This window comes from Amia ocellicauda, chromosome 11 (genome assembly GCF_036373705.1).
Source record: "Amia ocellicauda isolate fAmiCal2 chromosome 11, fAmiCal2.hap1, whole genome shotgun sequence".
In the NCBI taxonomy this organism is placed as follows: Eukaryota; Metazoa; Chordata; class Actinopteri; order Amiiformes; family Amiidae; genus Amia; species Amia ocellicauda.
Window position 1 is genome coordinate 26294803 of NC_089860.1, and position 24543 is coordinate 26319345.

The following is a 24543-nucleotide window of genomic DNA, read 5'->3' on the forward strand; positions in this document are numbered from 1 at the left end:
TTTCAGCAAGTGAAATGCATGCTCAGTTGGATTCAGGTCAGGTGATTGACTTGGCCATTGCAGAATATTACACTTCTTTGCCTTAAAAAAGTCTGGGGTTGCTTTCGCAGTATGCTTCGGGTCATTGTCCATCTGAACTGTGAAGTGCTGTCCAATTAATTTTGAAGCATTTGGCCGAATCTGAGCAGATAATATAGCCCTAACACTTCAGAATTCACCCTGCTGCTTTTGTCAGCAATCATATCATCAATAAATACAAGGGAACCAGTTCCCTTGGCAGCCATACCTGCTCATGCCATAAAATGCTTCACAGATGAGGTGGTATGCTTCGGATTATGAGCAGTTCCTTCCCTTCTGCATACTCTTCTCTTCCCATCATTCTGGTACAAGTTGATCTTTGTCTCATCAGTCCATAGGATGTTGTTCCAGAACTGTACAGAGTTCTTCAGATGTTTTTTGGCAACTCTAATCTGGTCTTCCTGTTTCCTGTTTACATCTTGTGGTAAACCCTCTGTATTTACTCTGGTGAAGTCTTCTCTTGATTGTTGACTTTGACACAGATACGCCTACCTCCTGGAGGGTGTTCTTGATCTGGTCAACTGTTGTGAAGGGGGTTTTCTTCACCAGGGAACAATTTCTTCTGTCATCCACCACAGTTGTTTTCCATGGTCTTCCAGGCCTTTCGGTGTTCCTGAGCTCACCAGTGCGATCTTTCTTTTTAATAATGTTCAAAATAGTTGATTTGGCCACACCTAATATTTTTGCCTATCTCTCTGATTGGTTTGTTTTGATTTGTAAGGCAAAACTGAAGGCAAAATGCACCAAGAACAAGCAGGAACTAAAGACAACTTCAGTACATTCAGTAGAGCTCAGTGCATTGACTGCAAGGAATTTGCTACCAAGTATCAAACCTCACAGTTTAATTCATGATTATGTTAGTTTGTTCAAATACTTTTGAGCTCCTAAAATTGGGGGGAACACATATAAAAATGTGTTCACCCAATTTGGATATAATTACACTCAAATTAAAGATGAATGTCTACACTTAAAGAACATATTGATTGTTTCCTTTCAAATCTATTGTGGTGGCGTACAGAGCCAAGATGATGAAAATTGTCCTTGTCCAAATATGTATGGACCTAACTGTATGGGGCTGAATAATGCAAGAGGAATAAATGTTCAACAGGAAAGAAAAGCAGAACAGTAAGCAAAATGCTTTCTGCTGGTGATGCAACTGTCCTATATGTTTACAATGAAGGAAAACTAAAGAAGGATAGAAAGAAAGAGACAGATCAAGAACAAGAAAGAAAAAGAAAAAAGGCCACCATCCCTCTGGTGTTTCCGCAGTCATGCTCAAGTTAGGCCTCAGACTCTGAGCTGCTCTGCTCTGTGCTGCTTTGCTCTGTGTTTTCCGCCCCACTGTGGGGTCAGCACACAGGCGCACACTCCCATCACCACTGCAGGATTTCCTCTGGCTCAACACCCTCTCCATTTCTCCCTGTTTCCCTCCCCACCTCCTCCACGACCCAGCGAGCCAGTGAGCCAGGCTGGCACAGACTGGACCAACATTGATCTGTGGGAGTGGAGACAGGAGGCTGCAGGGCTCTTAATGAGAGGAGGCCCATTGAGTTATCTGATCAGCTCCATTCCCTTGACTGTCAGCCAGCGCTGTTCCACACTGAAGTCTAACACCTCTTCTTGTGCTGTGCTGAGCTGTTGTGTAAAAATAGGCTGTGTCGTGCATTTATCAAGACGTACACATTCTACCTCTGACAAATTCTTTACAGAAAAAACAAACAAATAAATAAATAAAGAGCAAGAGTGAAGAGTCTAGGGCTAAGGGGTTAGAGGTCAGGACTGGACCGGATCACTCACCTAACTGCCCTGATCAGGGTCTTTACCGCGGGAATGACCTCCTCCATGGTGACATCACAGTGGTAGGACTTGTCCTCATTACTGTCCTCCCCCATCCCCTCGGCTACACGGAGAGAGGTAGGGTTTAGATGGACAGCAAACCTTACTTGTTTAGCAGGGCAATTCATATTTATCGACGGAATCCACTCTAAAGGCTGGGGGTAAGGGGCAGGGTAGGGGGGAGGGATCTCCCCAGTGAAGAGAGACACTCAGAAGGCTCACAGGGAAATGCAGCCAATAGGACCAGGAACAGGGGAAGAGGGTGGGAGCCAACTGACTTCCTCTCTCACCGTCAGGCGTGGGCCGCGGTTTGAGCCGCAGCGAGGTGCGGAAGCGTGTCCGGTCATTGAAGCTCCAGCTCTTCTGCACCTTCCCAGGGCTGGCGGCCTCGGGGACGTTCTCAGAGCTGGGTGAGCGCCGCACCCCCACTGGCGTTGCGGGCGACGCTTTGCTGCGTAGACCCTGGCTGCGTGAATTATTCATCCGGATCCGGTCCCGGAAACCCATCTTCCCACTGCGGTGACGGAGGAATGCCAGGTCAGTTAAAAAAGGACACACACAAATAAAGGAGGGAGGTTAGAATTAAGACACAGAGAGGGTATCTGTGAGCGAATGTGTTTTAAATGCGGCATCAAAAAGGTTACTTTTCCTGCCAATACAGCATGTTTTAAACATTTTGCATTTGAATTTGAATTTCAGAGTCGATTGCTTAGAGCAATAGATAATTTGATCTTGGTCCCATATTCTTGATGTTTTTTTGTGTTTTCTTTCAAAATAAGTGTGTTCAATTAATTCAATTAAATTAACCCCTTGGGAGCTGTCTTTCCTCAGTAATCTAGCGCAGTTGTTGCCAGGCCTGCTCTGGCACCCCCCTTCTGTCTGGCTTCTGGCCTTTGACTTCCAGCTGAGCTCTAAGCTTCTTAATCAAATGCTTAAATGAAGTGCCTCTTAAATGCTTAACAAGCCAGCAGAAATATAAAGTATCAATTTTAAGCAATTAGCCAATTTAATTTGCCAATTAAACAATGAAGCAATTGTGAGTAAGAAGAGGAAAAACAGCCAAAGACAGAAATGTTTACTATTTTTTAAGATATGGTTGCTGGACTATGCAAATTGTGAATTTTCAGAATGTCGAGTATTTCTTTCCCTTCCCCTCTATTGAGAAAGAAAACTACAACCAAAATCCTGAGGTCCAACATGCAATGCAATGTCACACTAATAGGCATTCAACCAAACTGCAAAACTCCTTAAACAAAACTGTCCATTTTCGTTAGGCAAGCAGGACCAGGATTAGGTCAAAAGTTCAACCGACATCAGTGTCAGTCGTAAATCGCAAAGCCCTAAGGTAAAAAAACTGTTATCAAGCGTCAGGGTTGGAAGTTGCACTTTGCAGCTGGGACACATTTTTAATCTAACCTAGGCCTCAAGTGATGATAACATTTTGATTCCTTAATTGACTTTTAATGAGCTTTGTCTTTTCTCTGCCCCAACCCCACCATCTGTTGGATCAATAAACATCTTCTCTTCTGTCAGCTGGGGATTTGCCTATGGATCTTTGTGGCTGTGTTGCGTTCACTCTTCTGTGTATTTTTAGACCATGGTGGTGATGGCTAGTAACTCCTAGTAGTCTAGTAGTAGTCTGATCGTTATGGCGGTTCTACCATTAGCACAGCAGCGTGGCTGGGTTGGACTCGGGTTTCAGTGACAGAAGCAGGAAGGTGAGAGTCACAGTGACAGCTTGTTATCTCAACCCCTCAGACCCTGAAAGTCCCCTCTTATGAAGAGCTCTTAAACATCCTAAACATTACATCGACCAACTCCATTGTCCTGAAATGTATCCAAGACAGGAAGAGGGTGAGAAAATGAGATGGAGTGCATGTGATAGAGTGAGAGAGTGATGGATAGATGGATAGGATTCTGCTTTATCATTGTAACAGGCAGATAGTGAGAGAGACAGAACGGCAGACAAAGAGAGAATGTGTGTGTATATGGAGGTGTGAAGGATGGTGTGAAGGATGGGGGGTGGTAAAAAGAAAAGGAGGATGGGAAATAGAGTGATAGATGAATAAAGAACAAATACAATTAGCTTTTAGTTTAGTTTAGTTTAAATAAAAATATGAGTGAAGATGATTTACCACATGTGCACACACATACATATGTATGTGTGTATGTATGCATCAAATAATTAATATCTAAAATTAATTCTAGAAACAATGAATACCATAGACCCTTGAGAAGTGAGTCAGTGGGAATACAACACAGTTGACACAGCCCCTGACCCTCACCACTACACCTCAAGCCCTCAGCTACCTCCTGTCAAACTCTGTTCCAGCCTCCCTACTGCCACCCATCCCATCTACCCTAGGTCTGTTTGCACTGTGCATAGTGAATATAACTCTAAAACCTCTTATGGCCTCTTTCCCACTAAACCCTGCGCATGGTCAATGAGTCATCAGATGCCTTCGAAGATTCTGCAACCTAGCATTATTCGTCAGAGTAATGAGACTTGCCATCCAGCCTAACCCAACAGGACCGATTGTCTCCATCCCACTAAATAAAACTAAATAGAAACAGAAAGAAAAAGAAAGAAAGAAAGAAAGAAAGAAAGAAAGAAAGAAAGAAAGAAAGAAAATGAAAACACCAACAGAAGTTCTTAATTCTTTGAAGGCAGCTGATTGTATGGCAGAATTCAAATGTGCATTTCTTGGACAAGTAACTCCCTGTGCTCTGGGGACCTGCCCTATACTCTGCCATGCGCTCTGCCCTGTGCTCTGCTCTGAGAGAGACAGAAATCCACTACTGAGAACTCCACTGATGTCTTATGGGAGGAAGCTGCATGATATCTTGTTCCTGGAGACAGACATGCATAATAAACCATTCAAAACCCACCCCTTAACACACAAGGTTTAACCAAGATCACGCATGGCAGGGGATCGGATAAGGTGTGCGAGACAAACTAATTAATTATATTTCTCATTCTGTGTGTATTGAAGATCACTGGACATAATAATAATAGTAATTATCATAATACATGGCTTGGTTCTTTTGCAAAAGAAAATACCTTCAGTAACCTTATTTATTCTTAGGGTCCTTAGGGTCCTTGGCATTCATCCGGGTCTTGAGAAAGGTGACATGGACCTTTATCTACAGATTCCAATGCATGCATGCTGCCCTACAGATACACTGGACCTCCATGCAGAGCTACTGGGTAACTATGACGAAAGGGGAATGAATTCCCATGGGACCACAGATCCATGAGAGTCGCAGTCCTTCCAACAGTCCCAGTGATGAGATGGCACTAGTCAACACAATGCCCAACAACGCAATCCCAGACTCACTCCTGTTCCCCTCATGAAGGCGCTCACGCATGCACACACCCATGCAGGACCCGCTCTGTGAGATCCCACCGAGAGGATCCAGGCAGGGAACTGGACTGCTCCCGAATTCCACACTATGAACCGTACAGGTGGAATTCTGAAGTGTTTACGTGTGTGTGCAGATATATACATATATACATTATATATATATATATATATGTAAAATCACACACACACACAGGCAGCTTTACAATAAACTATACTGTAGCAAATTCATTACTGATATAAACATAAACATAGCTTCAGGGGGTTATTTGTGTCTTCATGAGTTTAGAACAAAATAGCAAAATAAAGTAATACATAAATAAATACATATAAACAGCACACTGAATTTGGGGCAGGCTGCTGTCCTAACAATCGCTCCCTGCAGATGCTATCTGGGACAGACCGGGGGGGGCCTGCTCACACTGAGGGCCGATTCCAGTCCCTCACAAAATAAACAAGTGAGGCGGCAGGCGAGGCGGCCTTCATGCAGGACTGCTTCAATATTACTGCGGTTCCCGGGCAATATTTTGGGCGCTGACCTTTCTTAGGCAGTTGTGACAAATTCAAGCATGGCTTCGTGGACAAGGGATTTTGGAGAGATGCAGGTGTACTCGTTACAGACTATCACACCGCAGACCATTGGCGTAGCCCACCTGTTTTTAATTTGTAATTATTTAATTGTTTAATTGGTTGATTTAATTGTTTAATACATCAACATCAACAACGAGACCTATAGTGGAATAGAGGGACCCCCACCTAACACAAACACATCCCCTTTAGCATGTCAAAGACAGAGGTAGTGAGTGACATCATGCTACACAACTGCAGCACAACCAAGGCCCAAAATATTGTAGTGCAGATAATATGGTTATAGCAATAATTCAGGAGTGAGGAGCAGGCAGAGCAGGAAGAGAGGAAAGGAGGGTGGGAGTGGCTGCCATGCTCAGTGCACACTCCATTGCCGTGGATACCTCTGCTTGCGTCCAGCATGGATCCGGAAGAAACTCCGCTTATTACTAAAGAGCTGACTGAGGAGAGAGGTGAGGGGTGGCAGTGAGGAGGAAGGATGGGGGTTGGAGAGAGAGAGAGAGAAAGGTAGAGGGAGGTGAGGGAGAGGGAGGAGTGAGGTCAGCTTTTTAGAGCTTTGCTGTAGAAAAGCCCCAGTGAGACCACAGTGATGTGGAGGAAAGCAAAGTGACATCAGAGCATGGCGGGGTGTACAGCATTGTAAGCAGCGATACACGCCATCAGTGTACAGGGGCCAAGTAACACACAAGCATGGTACAACCATAGGAGAAAACAACTAATATCACAGTGGAGATTTATTGTGGTAAACTCTTATAAGGGATAGTCAAGAGCAGTAGGAAGAAAGAGGGGGGGGCAAGAGGATGGGAGGTTTAAGGGGTAGATGTACAGTGAGGAAGTGGCAAAAGAGAGAGAGAGAAGGAGCAAAAACTGTTTTATGTGTAATCTGTTCATGTAGAAGGAAAGAGAGAGAAGCGAAAGGAGAGAACAAAAGTGCAAAGGTGAAGGGGGTTAATAGATCAGGTGAGTGACAAATACAGAGAGAGAGGGAAGGAAAAAATACATTTTTAATTAGAAGATAGCAGGAGAGATGAAAGGAGAAGAGGAGGAAGGAGAGAATGTGAACGTGTTTGTGTGAGAGAAAGAGAGAGAGGAGAGGAAGAGAGCAAGTGTAGGAGAATGGGAGAGTGATAGACTTATAGAGTGACAGAAGTCTGGAGGGGAGACGGGGATAGTAGGAGTGTGAGAGAGTGAGACAGCGCGGCAGTGTGTGCAGACAGAGGGCAGCAGTTGAGTGTGGCTGGTGCCGCCGTCCCTCACAGCGCACTCCGCACTCTTTCAGACCAGGCCACACGGCCATTCCTTGCTCTCTCTCTCTCTGAGAAGATGTGTAGTCCGGCCTCAGGCTTGAACCGTTGTGTTTGGGCACACCAGCCACCGTCTGATCCACACAGCCACAAACAAGCGGCAAGCCCACTGCAACACACTTCACCACAATATACTGTGCTGAACTATACTGAACTGTGGTGCAATATACTGGACTGGACTACGCTGCACTACACTACAATACTGTGCGCTAAACTACACTGAACTGTGCCAAAGCAATGGTTTCTCAATGAGGCAGTGTCAGGGTTGTGCACCTTTCAAATTCAAAGAAATTAGACAGTGCACACAAAAAAAACATAAGCACACATGCACACACACACACACACACACACACACACACAACAGATCCCAAGAAGGCAAGGAGAGGAGGATGGGATACTCTTTAAATAGAATCCTGCGAACCAGCGAAAAAAACAACAGCGCATGAATCACTAGAGCCGTGGAATCGCACCCAGCATGGACCACACATGCTACAAACCTGCACGGTGCCTCCTCCTTCCTGTTAGTGAATGGGGGATGACAGGGACAGGGGGGGACAGAGAGACAGAGGGAGAGACAGAGGGAAGGTGGGAGGGAGGGAGGGAGAGAAAAGAACACAGGTGAGGATTGTTGACAATGGATGGAATGGTGTTAGAATCAAAACCACGAATGCAATCACACACAGACACACACAGAGACAGACAGAAACACAAAAACACACACAGATAAATACACTGCATGTACCTTATCAAAAGGTCTTGAGAAATTCTTATGTCCACACAAAAGACACTGACATGGAAAGAGCAACAGAGTGAGAGTGAGACAGTGTGGAGAGGGGGTGGGGGTGGGAAATGCAGACAGTGAGAGAGAGAGGGCAGAGAGTAGAGGAGAGATGGAGAGGGAGTGGGGAGAGATTCAAAGGAGATGAATAGAAAGAATGAGAAAGAAGGGAAGATGAACGAAAGAGAGGAAAAGAGTGAGAGACAATGGAGAAAGTGAGTGGACAGAGTAGAAGAGAGTGGAAGGAGAGAGAGAGGGGGTGTAGAATTGGAGAGCAGTGAGGGTATGAGGGAGAGACCTGAGCCCAGAACCAAAGATAAAACAAACACAATCAGCAAATGAGAACAATCATCATTAGTTCACAGTGACACAACCCACACACCCTTGTCACCCCACTGGGACAGCCAGCTGCCCACCATGACACCATCCACCATCCTAGACATCCTAGAGAGAGCTCAGCTCAGAGACAGTGCCGGCAATGGATGCTGTGTGTGTTTGTGAGAGAGAGAGAATGGTCCGGTTTTGTGAGACACCTCTGAACCTTTGTAAGTGTTTGTGTGTATATATACCAATGTGTGTGCATTGTGACAGCACGGGGTGTTGTAAGGGCTGGTACTTAAGGAAAGAATAGCTGCCCCTCCTGGACCTACCATGCCATAGCAAGTCCTGGCTGAACCGGACTCTCCCCCAGCACCCAGCAGCTCAGGCAGAAGACGCACACTTGTGGAAAATGAAAGAGACCACCCTAAAACAAGGCAGGGCACCTGCTGCCCAATTGCAAAGTAAACACAAGGAGGTCTAGGAGAGCTTCAGAGCTGTGAGAGTGAGCAGGAGAGGAAGAGACTGTTGTTTTCGGATTACTGACCATCCAGCTTTGAACTTTAAACTGTGTTGGAGAACCCCTGAACTGGAGATAGAACCTGTACCAGACACCAACCGCGAGACTGCACTATGCCCTGAGACGGTACCTGCTGTATAGATACAGAGACGCCACTGTCGAGAGGAAATACCCACCGCCTGGTGACACCTAGGGGTGCATCCGAGGCATCATCCCCAATCTCCAGACACATTCCCACGTCCACACTGTGTTACAGCGTATATACCAATGTGTATGGGTGTGTATACCAGTGTGTGTGTGTGTATACGAGTGTGTGTATATACCAATGTGCGTGTGTATGCCTGTGTGTGAGTATATATACAACTGTGAGTGTATATTCCATTGTTTGTATATACTAGTGTTTGTGTATTCCAGTGTGTGTGTTTATAGTCCAGTGTGTGAGTGTGTGTATATACCAGAGTATGTGACCAGTGTGTGTGCATATACCAGTGTGTGTATACCAGAATGTATATGTGTATATACCAGTGTGTGTGTTTATATTCCACTGTGAGTATGTCTGAATATAAATGTGCCCAGGCAGCAGGCCAATGGGAGCAAATTTTTTGTGGGGCTGAGCTCTGTTCAGAGAGAGGAGTGATCGTGAACCCACAGCACTCCCCCAGAGCAGCACAGGGAGCTCCACTCTGCACAGGCCTCCCCTGCGGTAGTCACCCTTCCCTAGCACACATCTGTTGTGTGTGTGGGGGTTGGTTTATGTGGTTTACGAGGACTTTGTTTTAGGTTACAAACTGGTAATTACAAGGTTATTATGCTAAAACGGTGGTTTATGAGGACATTGCCAATGTCCCCATAATTCAAAACGCTTAAAAAACATACTAAATTATGTTTTTTTGAAAATGTAAAAATGCAGAAAGTTTTTTATGGGGGTTAGGTTTAGGGTTAGGGTTAGGGTTAGGGGATAGAATCTATAATTTGTACAGTATAAAAGTCATTATGTCTATGGAGAGTCCTCATAATGATAACGGCAACAACATGTGTGTGTGTGTGTGTGTGTGTGTGAGCGGCATGACTGCATACCTGTCCCCCGACAGGTAGGGGGTGCTGTAGTGTTGGCGCCCAGACAGCAGGCTTTGGTGTAAGTTGTGCAGGACTCTCTTGGCGCTGCGCTGTCTTTGCAGGTGACTGAAGAGCAGTGTCAGCTCTCTGCCCCACGATGGGCCAGTGCACACACAGACACAACACACAGTGAAGACAACAAACAAAAACAGGAGGAAGAAGAACGACAACAAAAAAACACAATGGAATAAAGCAACTGAAGAGGAACCAAAACTCAAATTAAACACAAATACGTAAATAAATAAAAAGAAAGGGTTTCATCATACAGACTGATTCTGCATTTCTACAATTTATTTTACGTTTGCATTAACTTTAATTTTTATTTTGTATAGGCAATTGTAATTCTGTATTCTGCTACTGACACTGCAAGGTGAAAAGCTCTCAGTCAGTACTGCTGTGTATGTTTGCATGTCACTATACAATCAGTGGGGAAGTGAATTCTGATGGTTCACTTCACGATTGGATCCACCATAGATTTTAGAAACCCTGTCTTTTTAATCAAGCATCAAAATAATTAAGCATTCAATTGATAAAAACCAAACTAACCAAAAAAAAAGAACAAATAAAGATAATATAGCACAAAAAATGCATAAATAATAATATTAATAATAATAATGAAATGTTGTGTCTGTGATGCCATCTGAACCATAGTTCTAGAATCAGCTGAATATTCTGATGCATGTGGTGTGGGCTGCATCCAACAGAGGGCGCTGACACACAGCAGACAGGACTGTGAACATGCGACTGTGTTGGTGAGAAGAACTCTGAGCCTGGCTCTCATTATATATTATGTGGTATAACAAAATAAATACAAATAAATTAAATATGGTGTGAAAAGCTTTTAGTTATGCTTAGGGGCAGACAAGGCAGGCTGTGACCCGCTATAAGACCTGTCGAGAGGCCACTCAGTCACGGACAGCTGTGGTGCTTAGCAAAGCATTTGGTATGTATAAAAAATATAAAATAAAAATAAATAAAAATGTGAAGATATTTGATCACGTGAGTGAGTTGCGAACATTGTAGAAAGCCCGGCAGTCTAAATGGTGTGGTGTGTGTCAGGATCTCTTTAAAAAATGTATATATTTTCTGAGAGTAAACTGGCCAATGGGGAGAGGTGACGAGGCGTGAGGCAGCAAGTGAGTGAGGGAGAGAGTTCTGGGAAATGTGGAAAAATTCAAACTCAACAAAAGAGCAAGAATTGGCAATACAAATTGGAGCAATGTGTAAAAATTGTTTTGGAAACCTTTACAAAGATATGTAGCAAAGAGATGAACAGATTGAAACTAGAGAAAAACTTAAATCACTTGAACAATCAATTAAAGATAGCCAAACCACAATTGATACTGGAAATAACTAGGAAGCTCCAGACACTTAAACCCAGAAAAGCCTGCAGCACTCACAGCATCTGTTCTGAGATGTTCAAATACAGCAGCCCTAAATTACAAGAGGCAATGTTTAAATTGCTCAATATGATACTCAGTACTGGCTACTTCCCTGGCATCTGGAACCAATTTGCAAGAGTGGAGACAAATTCAACCCCAATAACCGGGGAAGGTGTTCTTCAGTATCCTCAATGCCCAGGTACTGGCCTTCCTTACCAAGCACAGTGTCCCAAGTAAGAGTCAGATTGGCTTCCTACCAAAACAACGCACTACTGACCATATTTACATTCTACACACCATAATAGACAAACACGTCCACCAAAACAGTAAAGGCAACATATTTGCCTATTTCATTGACTTTAAAAAAGCATTTGATTCCATTTGGCATGAAGGTCTATATGATGAGGTTTCTCCGAAGTGTTGTATAAGGCCCTCCCTACCCAGGAGCTCAGCCCTGAAAAGAGTCCCCCGAGTCAGCTGGCCCTGAAGCTCACGGCACTGACCCCACTAATACTGCGAACAGTGACCAGCTTCAGCTCAGCACTGCTTACCAGCCTGCAAACAGAATCAACCAAATGATAACCAAAAACTCTCTGGAACACTGGGACATAGAAACAAAATCCCCCAATAAACTGGATTGCTCTTGGGCCCTAAACAGAGAGTCCACCCTGGCAAGAGTCTCCCTTCACTGTCAGAAATATGAAGCAGTGACAGATCCTGACCCAGTACAGGCTCAGTGACCACAGCCTGGCCATAGAAACAGGCCGACACAGGCAGAGCTGGCTGCCCAGAGAGGACCGGCGCTGTCACTGTGAGGCAGGAGAGGTGCACACAGAGATGCACAGCAATACATATTCCCAAATATACCAGGGAAATATTATTTAATAAAATAAGAAATGCCCATCCGATTTTTTGCGAAAATGGAAAATGCAGAAAAAACATCAGTCCTCCTAAAGGAGGGACACACAGCCCCACTGACTGCTCAATATGTAGTTGCCTGCCACCGCCTGAGAGACACACCGTAACACTCCGCACAAGAGCACAGCCTGAGAGGAGAGGAAATGTGCTGATTGTAGGCCATGTTTTATTATTCTGTTTGATTTTGTTATTAATGTTGTGATTGTTAATGAAAAAAAAAGTAAACATACTTTTAACTATATTTATGTGTGTGTGTGTGTGTGTGTATATATACACTCACCTAAAGGATTATTAGGAACACCATACTAATACTGTGTTTGACCCCCTTTCGCCTTCAGAACTGCCTTAATTCTACGTGGCATTGATTCAACAAGGTGCGGAAAGCATTCTTTAGAATTGTTGGCCCATATTGATAGTATAGCATCTTGCAGTTGATGGAGATTTGTGGGATGCACATCCAGGGCACGAAGCTCCCGTTCCACCACATCCCAAAGATGCTCTATTGGGTTGAGATCTGGTGACTGTGGGGGCCAGTTTAGTACAGTGAACTCATTGTCATGTTCAAGAAACCAATTTGAAATGATGCGACCTTTGTGACATGGTGCATTATCCTGCTGGAAGTAGCCATCAGAGGATGGGTACATGGTGGTCATAAAGGGATGGACATGGTCAGAAACAATGCTCAGGTAGGCCGTGGCATTTAAACGATGCCCAATTGGCACTAAGGGGCCTAAAGTGTGCCAAGAAAACATCCCCCACACCATTACACCACCACCACCAGCCTGCACAGTGGTAACAAGGCATGATGGATCCATGTTCTCATCCTGTTTACGCCAAATTCTGACTCTACCATCTGAATGTCTCAACAGAAATCGAGACTCATCAGACCAGGCAACATTTTTCCAGTCTTCAACTGTCCAATTTTGGTGAGCTTGTGCAAATTGTAGCCTCTTTTTCCTATTTGTAGTGGAGATGAGTGGTGCCCGGTGGGGTCTTCTGCTGTTGTAGCCCATCCGCCTCAAGGTTGTACGTGTTGTGGCTTCACAAATGCTTTGCTGCATACCTCGGTTGTAACGAGTGGTTATTTCAGTCAAAGTTGCTCTTCTATCAGCTTGAATCAGTCGGCCCATTCTCCTCTGACCTCTAGCATCAACAAGGCATTTTGGCCCACAGGACTGCCGCATACTGGATGTTTTTCCCTTTTCACACCATTCTTTGTAAACCCTAGAAATGGTTGTGCGTGAAAATCCCAGTAACTGAGCAGATTGTGAAATACTCAGACCGGCCCGTCTGGCACCAACAACCATGCCACGCTCAAAATTGCTTAAATCACCTTTCTTTCCCATTCAGACATTCAGTTTGGAGTTCAGGAGATTGTCTTGACCAGGACCACACCCCTAAATGCATTGAAGCAACTGCCATGTGATTGGTTGGTTAGATAATTGCATTAATGAGAAATTGAACAGGTGTTCCTAATAATCCTTTAGGTGAGTGTATATATATATATATATATATATATATATATATAATAGCAATGATTTGATTTGATCTGGGGGACAGTGTGTGGTAGGGATGTCTCAGTCCCAGTCCCTCCAGCTGAGCTCCCATCCTGATGTATTTTACACACCAGACTGGGTTGTCCATGCCCCCCCCCCCAACCCAACCCATCCCCAGCCCAACCCCAGCCCAACCCCCCCCATCCTAAGTTAAGCACACAAATATTAAAACAAATCTGTATCAATAGATAAACCATGTACACTGAATAAAAAGACAACAAAAAGACATGAAATAAAATGGCCAGAGATGGCTGGATCCAGCTTGAGCAGGAAGTGCGGCACAGGAGCTGCACTGAGAGAGAGTGCGGTGCGTGTGGCCCTGGAGCTGGGGGTTCCAGGGGGGGCGGCCGAAGGTACACACCTGAAGGCGGGCAGCATGCTGTCGTAAAAGTACCAGGTGGCAGTGAGGTAGGAGTGGTTGGCATCGGTGGAGTACAGACGCCATGCCGCCTGCAGGACACAACACACAGCGCTCACAACACACACTCAGCACACTGCAGCCCGCCAGCCCTGCACAAGAACCCAAGAGAAGTGCGTGCAGCTTCCTTTGGCTGAGAACAAATTCAATAAAAAACATAGGATTGCACAATGGCCATCCTGTAGTAGGGACCATGTTTTTGTAGTCGACACAACAGTCAGTGTCAAATTTCAAAGGTCGAGGTAATTATCATCAGTCCCAATAGGCAAGAATATTTTCTGAAGCAATCTGCAACTCTTCCCATCGCAGTTAACCCAGAAAAAACACAGGTCTAAACCAATTAGAAGTGAAAGTTAAGTTGACTGTACGACACCCTAAGCCTAGCCAAACATTTTTGAAACAACCATCGATCTAAAACACATCCCATCTTAGTTAACCCCAACCATATTAAACCGGAGAAGCGTTGACCATCTCCTGTGCCGTCTGATGCTCCCATTGATCCGGACTGCTGGGGGTGGCAGTGCCAGTCTGCTCTTGAGTTATTGTGGAAATCATTACGTTTCAGCTCTGGATTGTAATAAATATAATAAACACTGACTGCACTGTGCAGCTGTCTGATATAAAACAGCAGCTTTCTCTTCATTTTTTAAGTCCAGCTGCTGTTCTGTATCAGACAGTTGTACAGTGCAGCGGGTGTGCGTGGCCGTTGTGGGGTTGGGGGGGGGGTTTACCTGAATGAGGTTGGCAGCGGGCGTGCGTCTCTTCTCAAAGTGTTTCTGCCGGTGCTGCTCCTGCACCTTCAGAGCAAAGCCAGAGCCCAGAATCCCCTGAGAGAGAGAGGGAGAGGGAGAGGGAGAGGGAGAGAGCAGCAGACACACAGTCAGCCCCCATTGATCCATACTGTCTCAGACTGCCATGGACTATTGACAGAGACAACTCATTTAGGCTACTCCTAGAATATTCCAAACTTACTCCAAGACAGCACCCAAACCTACTCACAGACTTCCCAGACTGCCCCTAAACTGCATGCAACTGCACCTCTGCCTTGACCTGCCAGCCATCTCTACCAAAACTATCCCCCAGCCTTAAAACTGACCCTGTTCCACATAGCTGGGACTTAAGATTGAACTCACATGGGAGCATTTAAGATCCCTCCTATGGGTGATCCAGGGGTATGAGGGCTTCAACAGGGCCCTGATATCTGCCGCAAACCATAAACCCGAGAGGACAAGACAAGAGAGCCAGACAGTCCTCGGCAAACCAGCTCTGTCACTCTCCCTGAGGCCCCCCCCACCTGGCCCCATGCTGTTTTTTTCGCCCCTCCACCAGCCCCAACTCTAATTTACAAGGCTCTGAACACCAAGTCACCACAGGTTGTTAGGTCATTGATGCTGAGGGAGAATTATCTAATGTGGCTGATCAGCTGGGTGCTGGGGGTGCTCAGAGTCAAGCATGCACAGTTAGCAAGTTGCAGAAGATATATAGTTTTTTTAACCCCTCTGTAAGCTGACTGCTCTTTCACTATGTCCTTATACAAAAGCCCTCTAGAACAAAAGCACTGTTCTGCTGTACTCTCACTATAACCCCCTATTGTAACTGGATTATTCTCCTGTACTGTTACTACAGCCCCCTATTGTAACATTGCTATTCTACTGTACTTTTCAACTGAAAAGACCCTTTTAGTAATTTGAGTCAATGTGCATCTATACAAAATACCAGTGCACTGAGGATCGATGGAGTCTTCTAAACATTTCTGTAAGTGTGGCATTTCTTTTTATTCCTAGTGAGCCTCTGTATTGGCAGCACACTCAGATCAATCACTCCCTATTTCACAGAGATGCTTTTTCACACTGAGCTTCCCCTGGGAAACACGCTTCAATAGGGAGGCTGCAGAAACAGAAACTGCAAAGATATACCTTTAAGAGTTACACAAAAACAATTACAAATCAAGAGATCAATAAGACTCAAAACTAAATTGCATGAAAGTAAAGAACCTTATATAAAGGACTCAATACAAAGCACTTAAAAGGTTTGTGCATGTAGAGAACAGAAGATTATGAATTCTCAAGAAGATCAACATTTCTTAGCAGGATTACAGTGTAACAACACACACACAACTAGCTTAACTCCTGCTCAGAGAGAGGCAGTTGAGAGAAAGAAAGAACCATTATTAAGAAGGAACAAACAAAATAACAAACTAACAGAAAAAGACAATACAATGGAAGAAAATAATAAGAAGAAGGACAGTTGGACTGTGTGGACAGACTGGACAGTGGAGTGTGGCAGCATGGACAGAACTGGACAGAGAAGACAGTATGGACAGAGTGGCCAGAGGGCACAACATACACAGAGTGGACTGTGTATACATAGGGGACAGTGTGGACAGCACACTCACAGCAGGCAGGGCGAAAAACGACACCCCCAGCAGAGCAAAGCCCGCCGCCAGCAGTCGGCCCAGCCATGTCCGCGGGGTCATGTCACCATAGCCAATCGTGGTGAGAGTGATCTACAGAGAGAGAGAGACAGAGAGGGAGGAGGGACGAAGAGAGAGGGAGCATTATGTGTTTATCACACATAGTCAAATGGACCGGTATTGTAAAATATAACTTAGGTGTAAAAAATTTGTTGATGGCAAAATTACTATGTTATATTCTATCTCAGTGTCTGTGGAAGAACCACTAAAAGAGAGACCTCCCATGGGGCTACAAGGCTACATTATTATTATTATTATTATTATTATTATTATTATTATTATTATTATTTATTTACGTCATTGAATGATGGTGGGGCAATAAAGCACAGACAGCACATGGAGACACAGTCACAAACAACAGCAGAAACTGTGGAAAACATTGTGCAAGAAAAGTAAATGTATGGGGAGGTAAAAAAAAAAAAAGATTTATTTTTTAAGGTTAACATAGAGGGTGTGTCCCCCAGGGGTGTAGTACTCACCGTCCCCCACCAGAGGGAGTCAGCATAGGTGGAGAACTCATTGTTCACGTCCTTCTCAGCCAGGTAGACCAAGAAGGAAGCGAAGATGAGGACCAGGAAGCCGATGTACCAGGCTGTGATGAGCTCCTGTGGTTGGACAGAAAGCATCACAGTAAGATGCAGTGGTTCCCAGTGTGAAGAACCTCCCAGGATGACTTCCAGTGCCACACTTATTAATAAAATAAAAAGTTGCCTATTTGAGTGGGGTGCCCTCTAAGGAGATGATATCTAAACACAGCTGTACAATACGATAGGAAATTGTTATTAGTTATTAATGTAACTATCTTGGAGCGGAAATAAAGAGGAGCTGTATTCACTCAGCAAACGTGTACAACAGTGACATTTGTATTTACAAAGTTCCATCAAAAGGGATGCGGAAGTCAGCCTGGGCAGTATCAGTGGGTACTGCTGTGCAGTGTTTTACCTTGCTGTGTGCATAGACCACAGAGCCCAGCAGTTTCCAGGTTCCCCCTCTCCGGTCCATCCGCACCATGCGCAGGATCTGCAGGAAACGCATGCTGCGCAGCGCGGACGTGGCGAAGATGTTCCCCTGCGTACCGGCTGCGATCACCGCCAGCGATGCCACAAACACAATGAAGTCTGAGACACACACATGAACACAGGACAGGGTTACTGGACATGTCTGGGGCAGAGAATGGTTTTGTATAGTAGTAACCATTTATGTCAGACCACAGACAACGATACATTTCTAAAACACAAGACAGCGCAGTGCTGCTGATGCACACACACACACACTACAGAGAACTGATACAATACACACTATAGAGAGTGCATACTAATAACACACACACACACACATACATACACTGTACAGTCCGGTACAGTACAGTACAGTGTTGTATTCCTCAAGACACAGAACAGCACAGTGTTACTCCCAAAGAAATGTGGGTTACCTACACAGAGTTGTGGGGGCAAGTAAGAGATAGGGACTGAGGGAGTCACACTCCACAGACAATAAGAGAAAGAGACAGGGGGGGTGACACTGGACAGAGAAGGGGGAGGATGAAGCGGAGGCTGTGTTTCTGTGACCCCTGGGAGACCTGTGTGACCTGCAGCCCTTGCAATGGAGAGGGGGAGGAGGCAAGGGCTGACCTATGATGCAGAAAGGCTTTCTGGCGAATCGCAGGCGTCCCTGCCAGCCCCGGTACCGGCAGCAGCACCCTGCCGCCCATACCCTCACGATGTACTCCAACCCGAACACCACGATCATCACAAACTCCTGCACAGAGGGAGAGGACAGGGGAGGAGAAAGCAGGAGAGACAAGGATAGATATGAAGAGAGGAGGAGAGCAGGAACATGAGAATGTGCTCTTGACAAAACACTATTATTACAAACTCCTGAGCAGAGAGATATATATAATTCATTATATATATATATATATATATATATATATATATATATATAAAGTGAGAGAGAGACTAACAGTACACTGGTACACCCAAACATTACAATCATCACAAACATGAGCAGACAGAGAGAGAGAGAGAGACTATAAGAGTGAAAGAGTGCACCACAACCCAAACATCACAAGCTCAAGGAGAGAGGCAGCATAAGACAGAGGCAGAGAGAGACTAATTGCACTGGTAATTGTGCCAAGGTGAGGGATGAAAGAGCAGGAAAGCACAGATAACAAAAACAGGCTTTTCGTGGTGAAGCCACACAGCCGAACTTTCTTCTAGATGGATATTACTGTTACCCCACACATGCTTAGGGCTACAGAGTCAGTCCAGGGCCTTGCCTTAGTTTATGGCATTTTATTTCATGTATTTAAAGCTTCGACTCAAAATGGCAATGGCAAATGAGAAACTACCAGGATACGCTGGCTGGTTTGCAGTGGGCAGGAAGCCACTATCAATTGTCAGGTTTGAAAATTTGCATCTGGCAAAGTGGTGATGGAATCCAGGTCTGAGTGACAGTGAAACATTGATTTACTGACCTGTTTATAAGAACGCCAGCGTTTCTCTGTCCCTTGCTTGTCAAATAAACAAGCATTATATCTTTATTTATTTTCTATGATTTTCTGATAAACCTCTGTGTCCAAGGGTGTCAGCAGTCTCTGACAGTGATCCTGACTATGCTGAAGTAGTGGGGACGTTCCTGTAGCACTATAATAATGTGGTGCAGTGTGACTGGGTTGTAGTTTGGCTTCGCTTACAGAAATCTTACAACCACCACACAAGGATCAAAACAGTGGAGCACAGCTCTGATAATATGAACACATTTAACAGTCAATGCTGGGCAGCAATATTGGAGGCCAGTGGCGAATCCCAATGTTGATACTAAAATGCATTCATGACATTGTCAGCATTATTGGGCTATTCACATTACCCTGAGCTGCTGTGTCTCTTTATATCATATCTCATAGTTGAGTGTGAATTTAACTGAACTTTAAACTTTTTAAATATTGACTTAAATTGAGAAGCTTTCTGACTATTGCACCAGAGGGACAGGACAGCTGGCCCGCCCAGCCTGGGATTGGCAGCCTGGTCAAAGCTGTGACCTTACCAGGATGAAGAGCCCCTCGTTAGCAAATGTCTGATGTTCGGGGATGGTGGAGAAGACAGACAGCACCAGACAGCTGAACACCAGCAGGAAACTGGGGGGGAAGGTAAACACACAGATATGTAAACAGAGGTCTGCACACTCCACACTGCACACAAGGAATCACACTGTACATAAAGGGTGAGATGGAGAGAGAGAGAGGGGAGGTACGGAAAATACAAAAAATCTAAATGGAGGCTGATTCTAAAACGTGTTAATGTTATTGTGAGAGGAATGCAAAGAAAAAGAAAAAACAATCAAAAGAAAGAACATAATTTGAAATGCCACACCAGCAAAAAGACAGCTGCATAGTCTGACTCAAAATATGCACTGTATTCTATTCAAGAACAGGTGAGAATAGGGACACACACAGTCTTAACAGTACTTGAAAGACACTGCAGATGCATTTGACCCCAAGTCTGCTTCCAAGTCCGGTTAAATACACAGCTATGTGCTTTATTCTCGTTTCACTTTACTGGAGTTCACACAGGCAGCCTGCAGCTCGCTGGTAAAACCTGCAGAGGACTTGGCTGCCCTATTATGGGAGCCTGTCCCCTCTAACATGTGTGCATGGAGCATGTTTAACCCAGACGACGGGAAAGAATGCTGCTCACAGACAGGCCCTGAGCAGCTGGCCCTGCTAACAGCCAGTTGCAGAGGAAGTCCCAGGGCAATGGAAGCAGGAGGCAGAGAGGGGTGGGGGCAGAGGGTGGCCTGTGCTTTGCTGGGAGTTTTTTTTTCTTGTTTTGTGTTTGACGGGCCTTCGCTGTCTGTCACGCCAAGCCCTCCCCTGCCTCGGCACTGCCATCAATATTTCACGGCATTAAGTGGCTCCAGGAATAAAAACACGCAGTCTCAGCACTTCACAGTAAGAATCACAGCAGTTTACAGTGGGAAGGGGAGAGAGGCTATGTACTGTAAATACACAGGTACACTGTAATTATTATTTGCAACGTAGCAAGAGTAGTAGTAGTAGTAATAGCTGGTCGCAGGAATTGCAGGAATAATAAAAGGAAGAAGAAGAACAAACAACAAGGAGAAGAAGAAAACCAGAGAGTACACCAGTACACTCCCCCCACCCCTCTTTTTTCCCAGTCTAATCTTTTCTTGTCGCTGCTGTTGATCAGAATGAATAGTCAGGTGACTCCAGAATAATACACCACCAGGGTAACCTCACACCCAAAACACAGCACTGATCCGCATCCATGACATCTGTATGGTTTACTGGAATAGCTCGAGGCAGGAAATTGTGACTATTATTATTATTCCACATAGGATTTCAAATACATGAAAAAAAAGAAAAAGAAAGGAAGACAGAAATAGAAAGGGGGGGTGTAAAAAAACACATATACGACAATAGTGCTTGGAGTTTTTTTTCGTTGGGGATTCATGTTTCAAGTGATAAGCATTTTACACAGTCCACTTTCCCCTCTGTCTCTCCTCCCCCTCTCCCCTCTCCCTCAGTCCCCTCCTCCACCTCGCCCCTCTCCTCCTCAAGTCCCTCTCTCCCTCTCCCCTCCTCCACCACTCCATACCTTTCTTTTCTCTCCTGTCCTCATCTCTCTCCCCCTCCCCACCTCTCTCCTCCCTCCCCTTCCCCTTCTCTGTTTCGTCAAAAAGTCAAATGAAAATAAATAACTTAATCAGCAACATTATCACCAGAGGTCATAGCCTTCCTCCTCTGGATTTCGGTTTAAGAAATAAAATTGAACACATTTGTTGGCTACTGTAGAATGAGAAGAACAACTCAATACAAACTCGCACTGTATTCTCCAGAGGGATACTGACAACTGGGCGAAGACACACACACACATATATATACTGCTCAAAAAAATTAAGGGAACACTTAACATTGATTTCTGAACATGGAATGTTCCCTTAATTGTTTTGAGCAGTATATATACTGCACAACACACACACACACACACACACAGAGTGATATAATATAAATATAATACAACATTTTTAAAAAGCCATCGACTCAGACTTTTCTGTATTTCTCTGAGCAGGCGGGTTCAGGAAGACACCAGTGTGAGGATTTGTGGACTTCAAGCTGCTCTCACACATAGCTCTGAACAGCAGCCCACAGCCACTAAAGGGCACTGCTGCATTAAACACTATCATTATTATCACCATCTTTATTATAATTATTTGTATCATTTATTTTCCACTAAGCAAATGCTCTCTATCTCCATTTTAGACTGGTTTTGGTAGGGTGATGCTGATTGGCTGCACTGCCCTATGTGGAGGTTCAAGGGCCAGCCGTGTTCAAAATCTTGAAGTGTCCAATTACTTCAGCATTAAACACAGCCCTTAACTTAGCACACTGACTCCACTACTGTGTTTAAGGTTATACAACTGCAACTGTTCAGCTGGAGGGGGAGGAGAGAGATCTTTCAGCTGAACTCGGTTTCTGTGTAAGATATAAGTCAATATAAGACATAAGAATGCTAAGACTTAGGTGAGATATAAATGAATCGATCAGTCAGTCAGTGTATCAGTCTTCTCTCTCTCCTGGCAGTCTGTAACTCTGAGCTCAGTGCCACATGGGAGCTAGCAGAGCCGAGTGCCCAGCTGTGAGGGGTCAGCTGACAGGGATCATATTTTCCACAGGAGATGGGGTACATCACGTCACCGGTTAAACAGGAAAGCTGGCATTGGTAGGCACTCAGCCGGGCACCCAGGTGAGCGTAGGCTCTGTACAGCTGCAGCAGCTCATGCAGCACAGGGGTCAACTGTGTTACACATGCCAGCTACTGCCCTCAAGTTAGTGACACTGGACATTTAGGTCAGGGTGTTTGCACAAAGCACCTCAATACATGGAAATTAATTCACTACACTACACAGCCATACAATACACTTCAATACAATACAGTGCACTACACTGCAACACACCTCTCAACACCACAAAAAGTAAAATCTGTGGTATGTATTACTGTGAAGCTGTGTTGCCCTGAGACCATCTCTCAAGCAACAACCAAACTGAACTCACTACCTTGTCACAGCATCAATTCCTCTGCCCCAAATGAGGAGCTGCCTCTGCCTCTGCCCAGACAGGGTCCATCGCCCCCACAGCGCGCTTTTAATTAGTCACGTAGGTGGAACAGGTGACCGTGGCCGAGCTGTACCGAGCCTGTGTGAGTGCCAGGAGTGAGGTCCGATGTGAGGAGCTGGGCAAACACAGCAAAATATAGACCTTTCTAGTATGACACAAATACAGCTGCAAAGTGAACGTACAGTAACCCCCCAAAAGCCCAGCTTTGTGCTTCACTCGAACCCTTGCTGGCTTCGGACAGGCAGGGGCGCCACACCGCAGCCGACTCATCTGTCCTGTCCTCGTTAAGGGGGTGGCTCGTTATCCGCGCCACTCGCTGCTCTGTTGACCCTTGGGGGTCACAGCAGAGAAGCGCTCCCTTAATAAGGAGGGAGAGTGATGGGAGCGGAGAGCAGCACAGGTGCACAGCAGGTAAGGGGGGGCAGTTTGGACAGTTAGCTGAATGCATCGCTTGCTTCCTTCTGCTCTATGTCTCTCTGTCTCTCTCCCTCCCTCCCTTTCCCTTTTTCACACCCCTTGGGGTCTGTTTTTTTTTTTTTCCCCAATGCACGTGTCTCCTCCCATCCCATGCTCTGCCCCCCTTCCCCACCTCCTCTGCAGCTGTGATTGATGTACCTCACCTGTAATGACCTGGGCTGTGCTTACACTGCAGGTACAACAAGGAAGGGGGACAAAAGAATTCAAGAAGGGAAGAAAAGGGAGAGGGAGGTAAAATAATTCTGACGTCTCAGCTTTTAGTTTACAGAAAGAAAACATGCTGATGACCAGGAGAATGGGAGAACCACGGAGAGAGGGAGAGAGAGGGAGGACGGAAGGGAAGGGAGGGAGGGGTGTGAGTAGGTGTAACATAATATAGGAAAGAAGAAATTACTGTGTGCGCAGGCAGAGGAGAGGAGAGGTACAGTAGCAGATATAAATAGACTCCATGGTCTGTTGATGAAGTAAGCTGTTACGCTCCTATTAACACGCAATGTAATGTGGACTGGTGTCTGCTTTGTGCAGCAAACTATTTTATTGTTAAAACAATAACATAAAAAAAAACTCCTGGAAGCTCCAGGTGGGCACTTTGGCCAGTCATAGGTGTGGTGTGTGAAGTGGCAGAGCTGGCACTGCTCACAGGGAATAAAAGGGTATGTGTCCCCTGGTAAATTTCCACTGAGGGGAGGTTGTGTGTGTTTTTTTCCTCGCTGTGAAACCGGACGCCCCTGGAGGTGTGGAGAGTCAGGTTCTTGTTCTGGCATGGTCATGTGATTGAAAAATAAAATTCAGACAAATTAAGGTGTGGAGTCACGTCTGTGCTGACGTCTTCCCACAGTGCTTTAAAACATAAAGCCATCCTCACAAATGATAAAAGGAGTTTATTTTATTATTAATACCAATAGTACTATTATTCTATTATTATATAGCTCTCCTAGACCAGGGCTGACTCATGCTGTAGCTATTGGAGAGGGATCAGCCCTGCTGCAGGTGAGTTTAGGTGGCCTGAAATAAATTCACAACTTGGTGATTGGAGGACAAATACCTTCTCACCTCATACCCTTTTTTGTATTATTTTTCTCCTTTCTTTTTTAATTTAATCCTTTTGTTCTTTCTTTAGATGACAAGACAGAGACAAATGAGTTAGGTATTCACCTTTTTCTCCTTCCATCTTTTAATTTCTTCCTTTCTTTCAGCTCGTAACAGTGTTCACCGTGTTCCCTGAACCCCTGCAGGGTCTTCTGTATCAAGCAGCACCAGAAGCTGAACATGCTTGCCGTACT

The 24543-nt window shown here is 45.0% G+C and overlaps 1 protein-coding gene across 1 annotated transcript in view; it reads right to left on the reverse strand.

Moving 5' to 3' along the window:
* The window catches only part of kcnq4 (potassium voltage-gated channel subfamily Q member 4), a 59967-nt gene that overhangs the window by 12976 nt on the left and 22448 nt on the right, over positions 1-24543 (reverse strand). Inside the window, exons 2-11 of the mRNA XM_066717215.1 lie at positions 19693-19783; positions 18279-18405; positions 17590-17765; positions 17127-17252; positions 16570-16680; positions 14906-15001; positions 14118-14206; positions 9862-9987; positions 2205-2428; positions 1876-1978 (exon numbers count right to left, since the gene is read on the reverse strand). Of these exons, the coding sequence (XP_066573312.1) occupies positions 1876-1978; positions 2205-2428; positions 9862-9987; positions 14118-14206; positions 14906-15001; positions 16570-16680; positions 17127-17252; positions 17590-17765; positions 18279-18405; positions 19693-19783 (1269 nt within the window). The remainder of the gene's footprint in view (positions 1-1875; positions 1979-2204; positions 2429-9861; positions 9988-14117; positions 14207-14905; positions 15002-16569; positions 16681-17126; positions 17253-17589; positions 17766-18278; positions 18406-19692; positions 19784-24543) is intronic.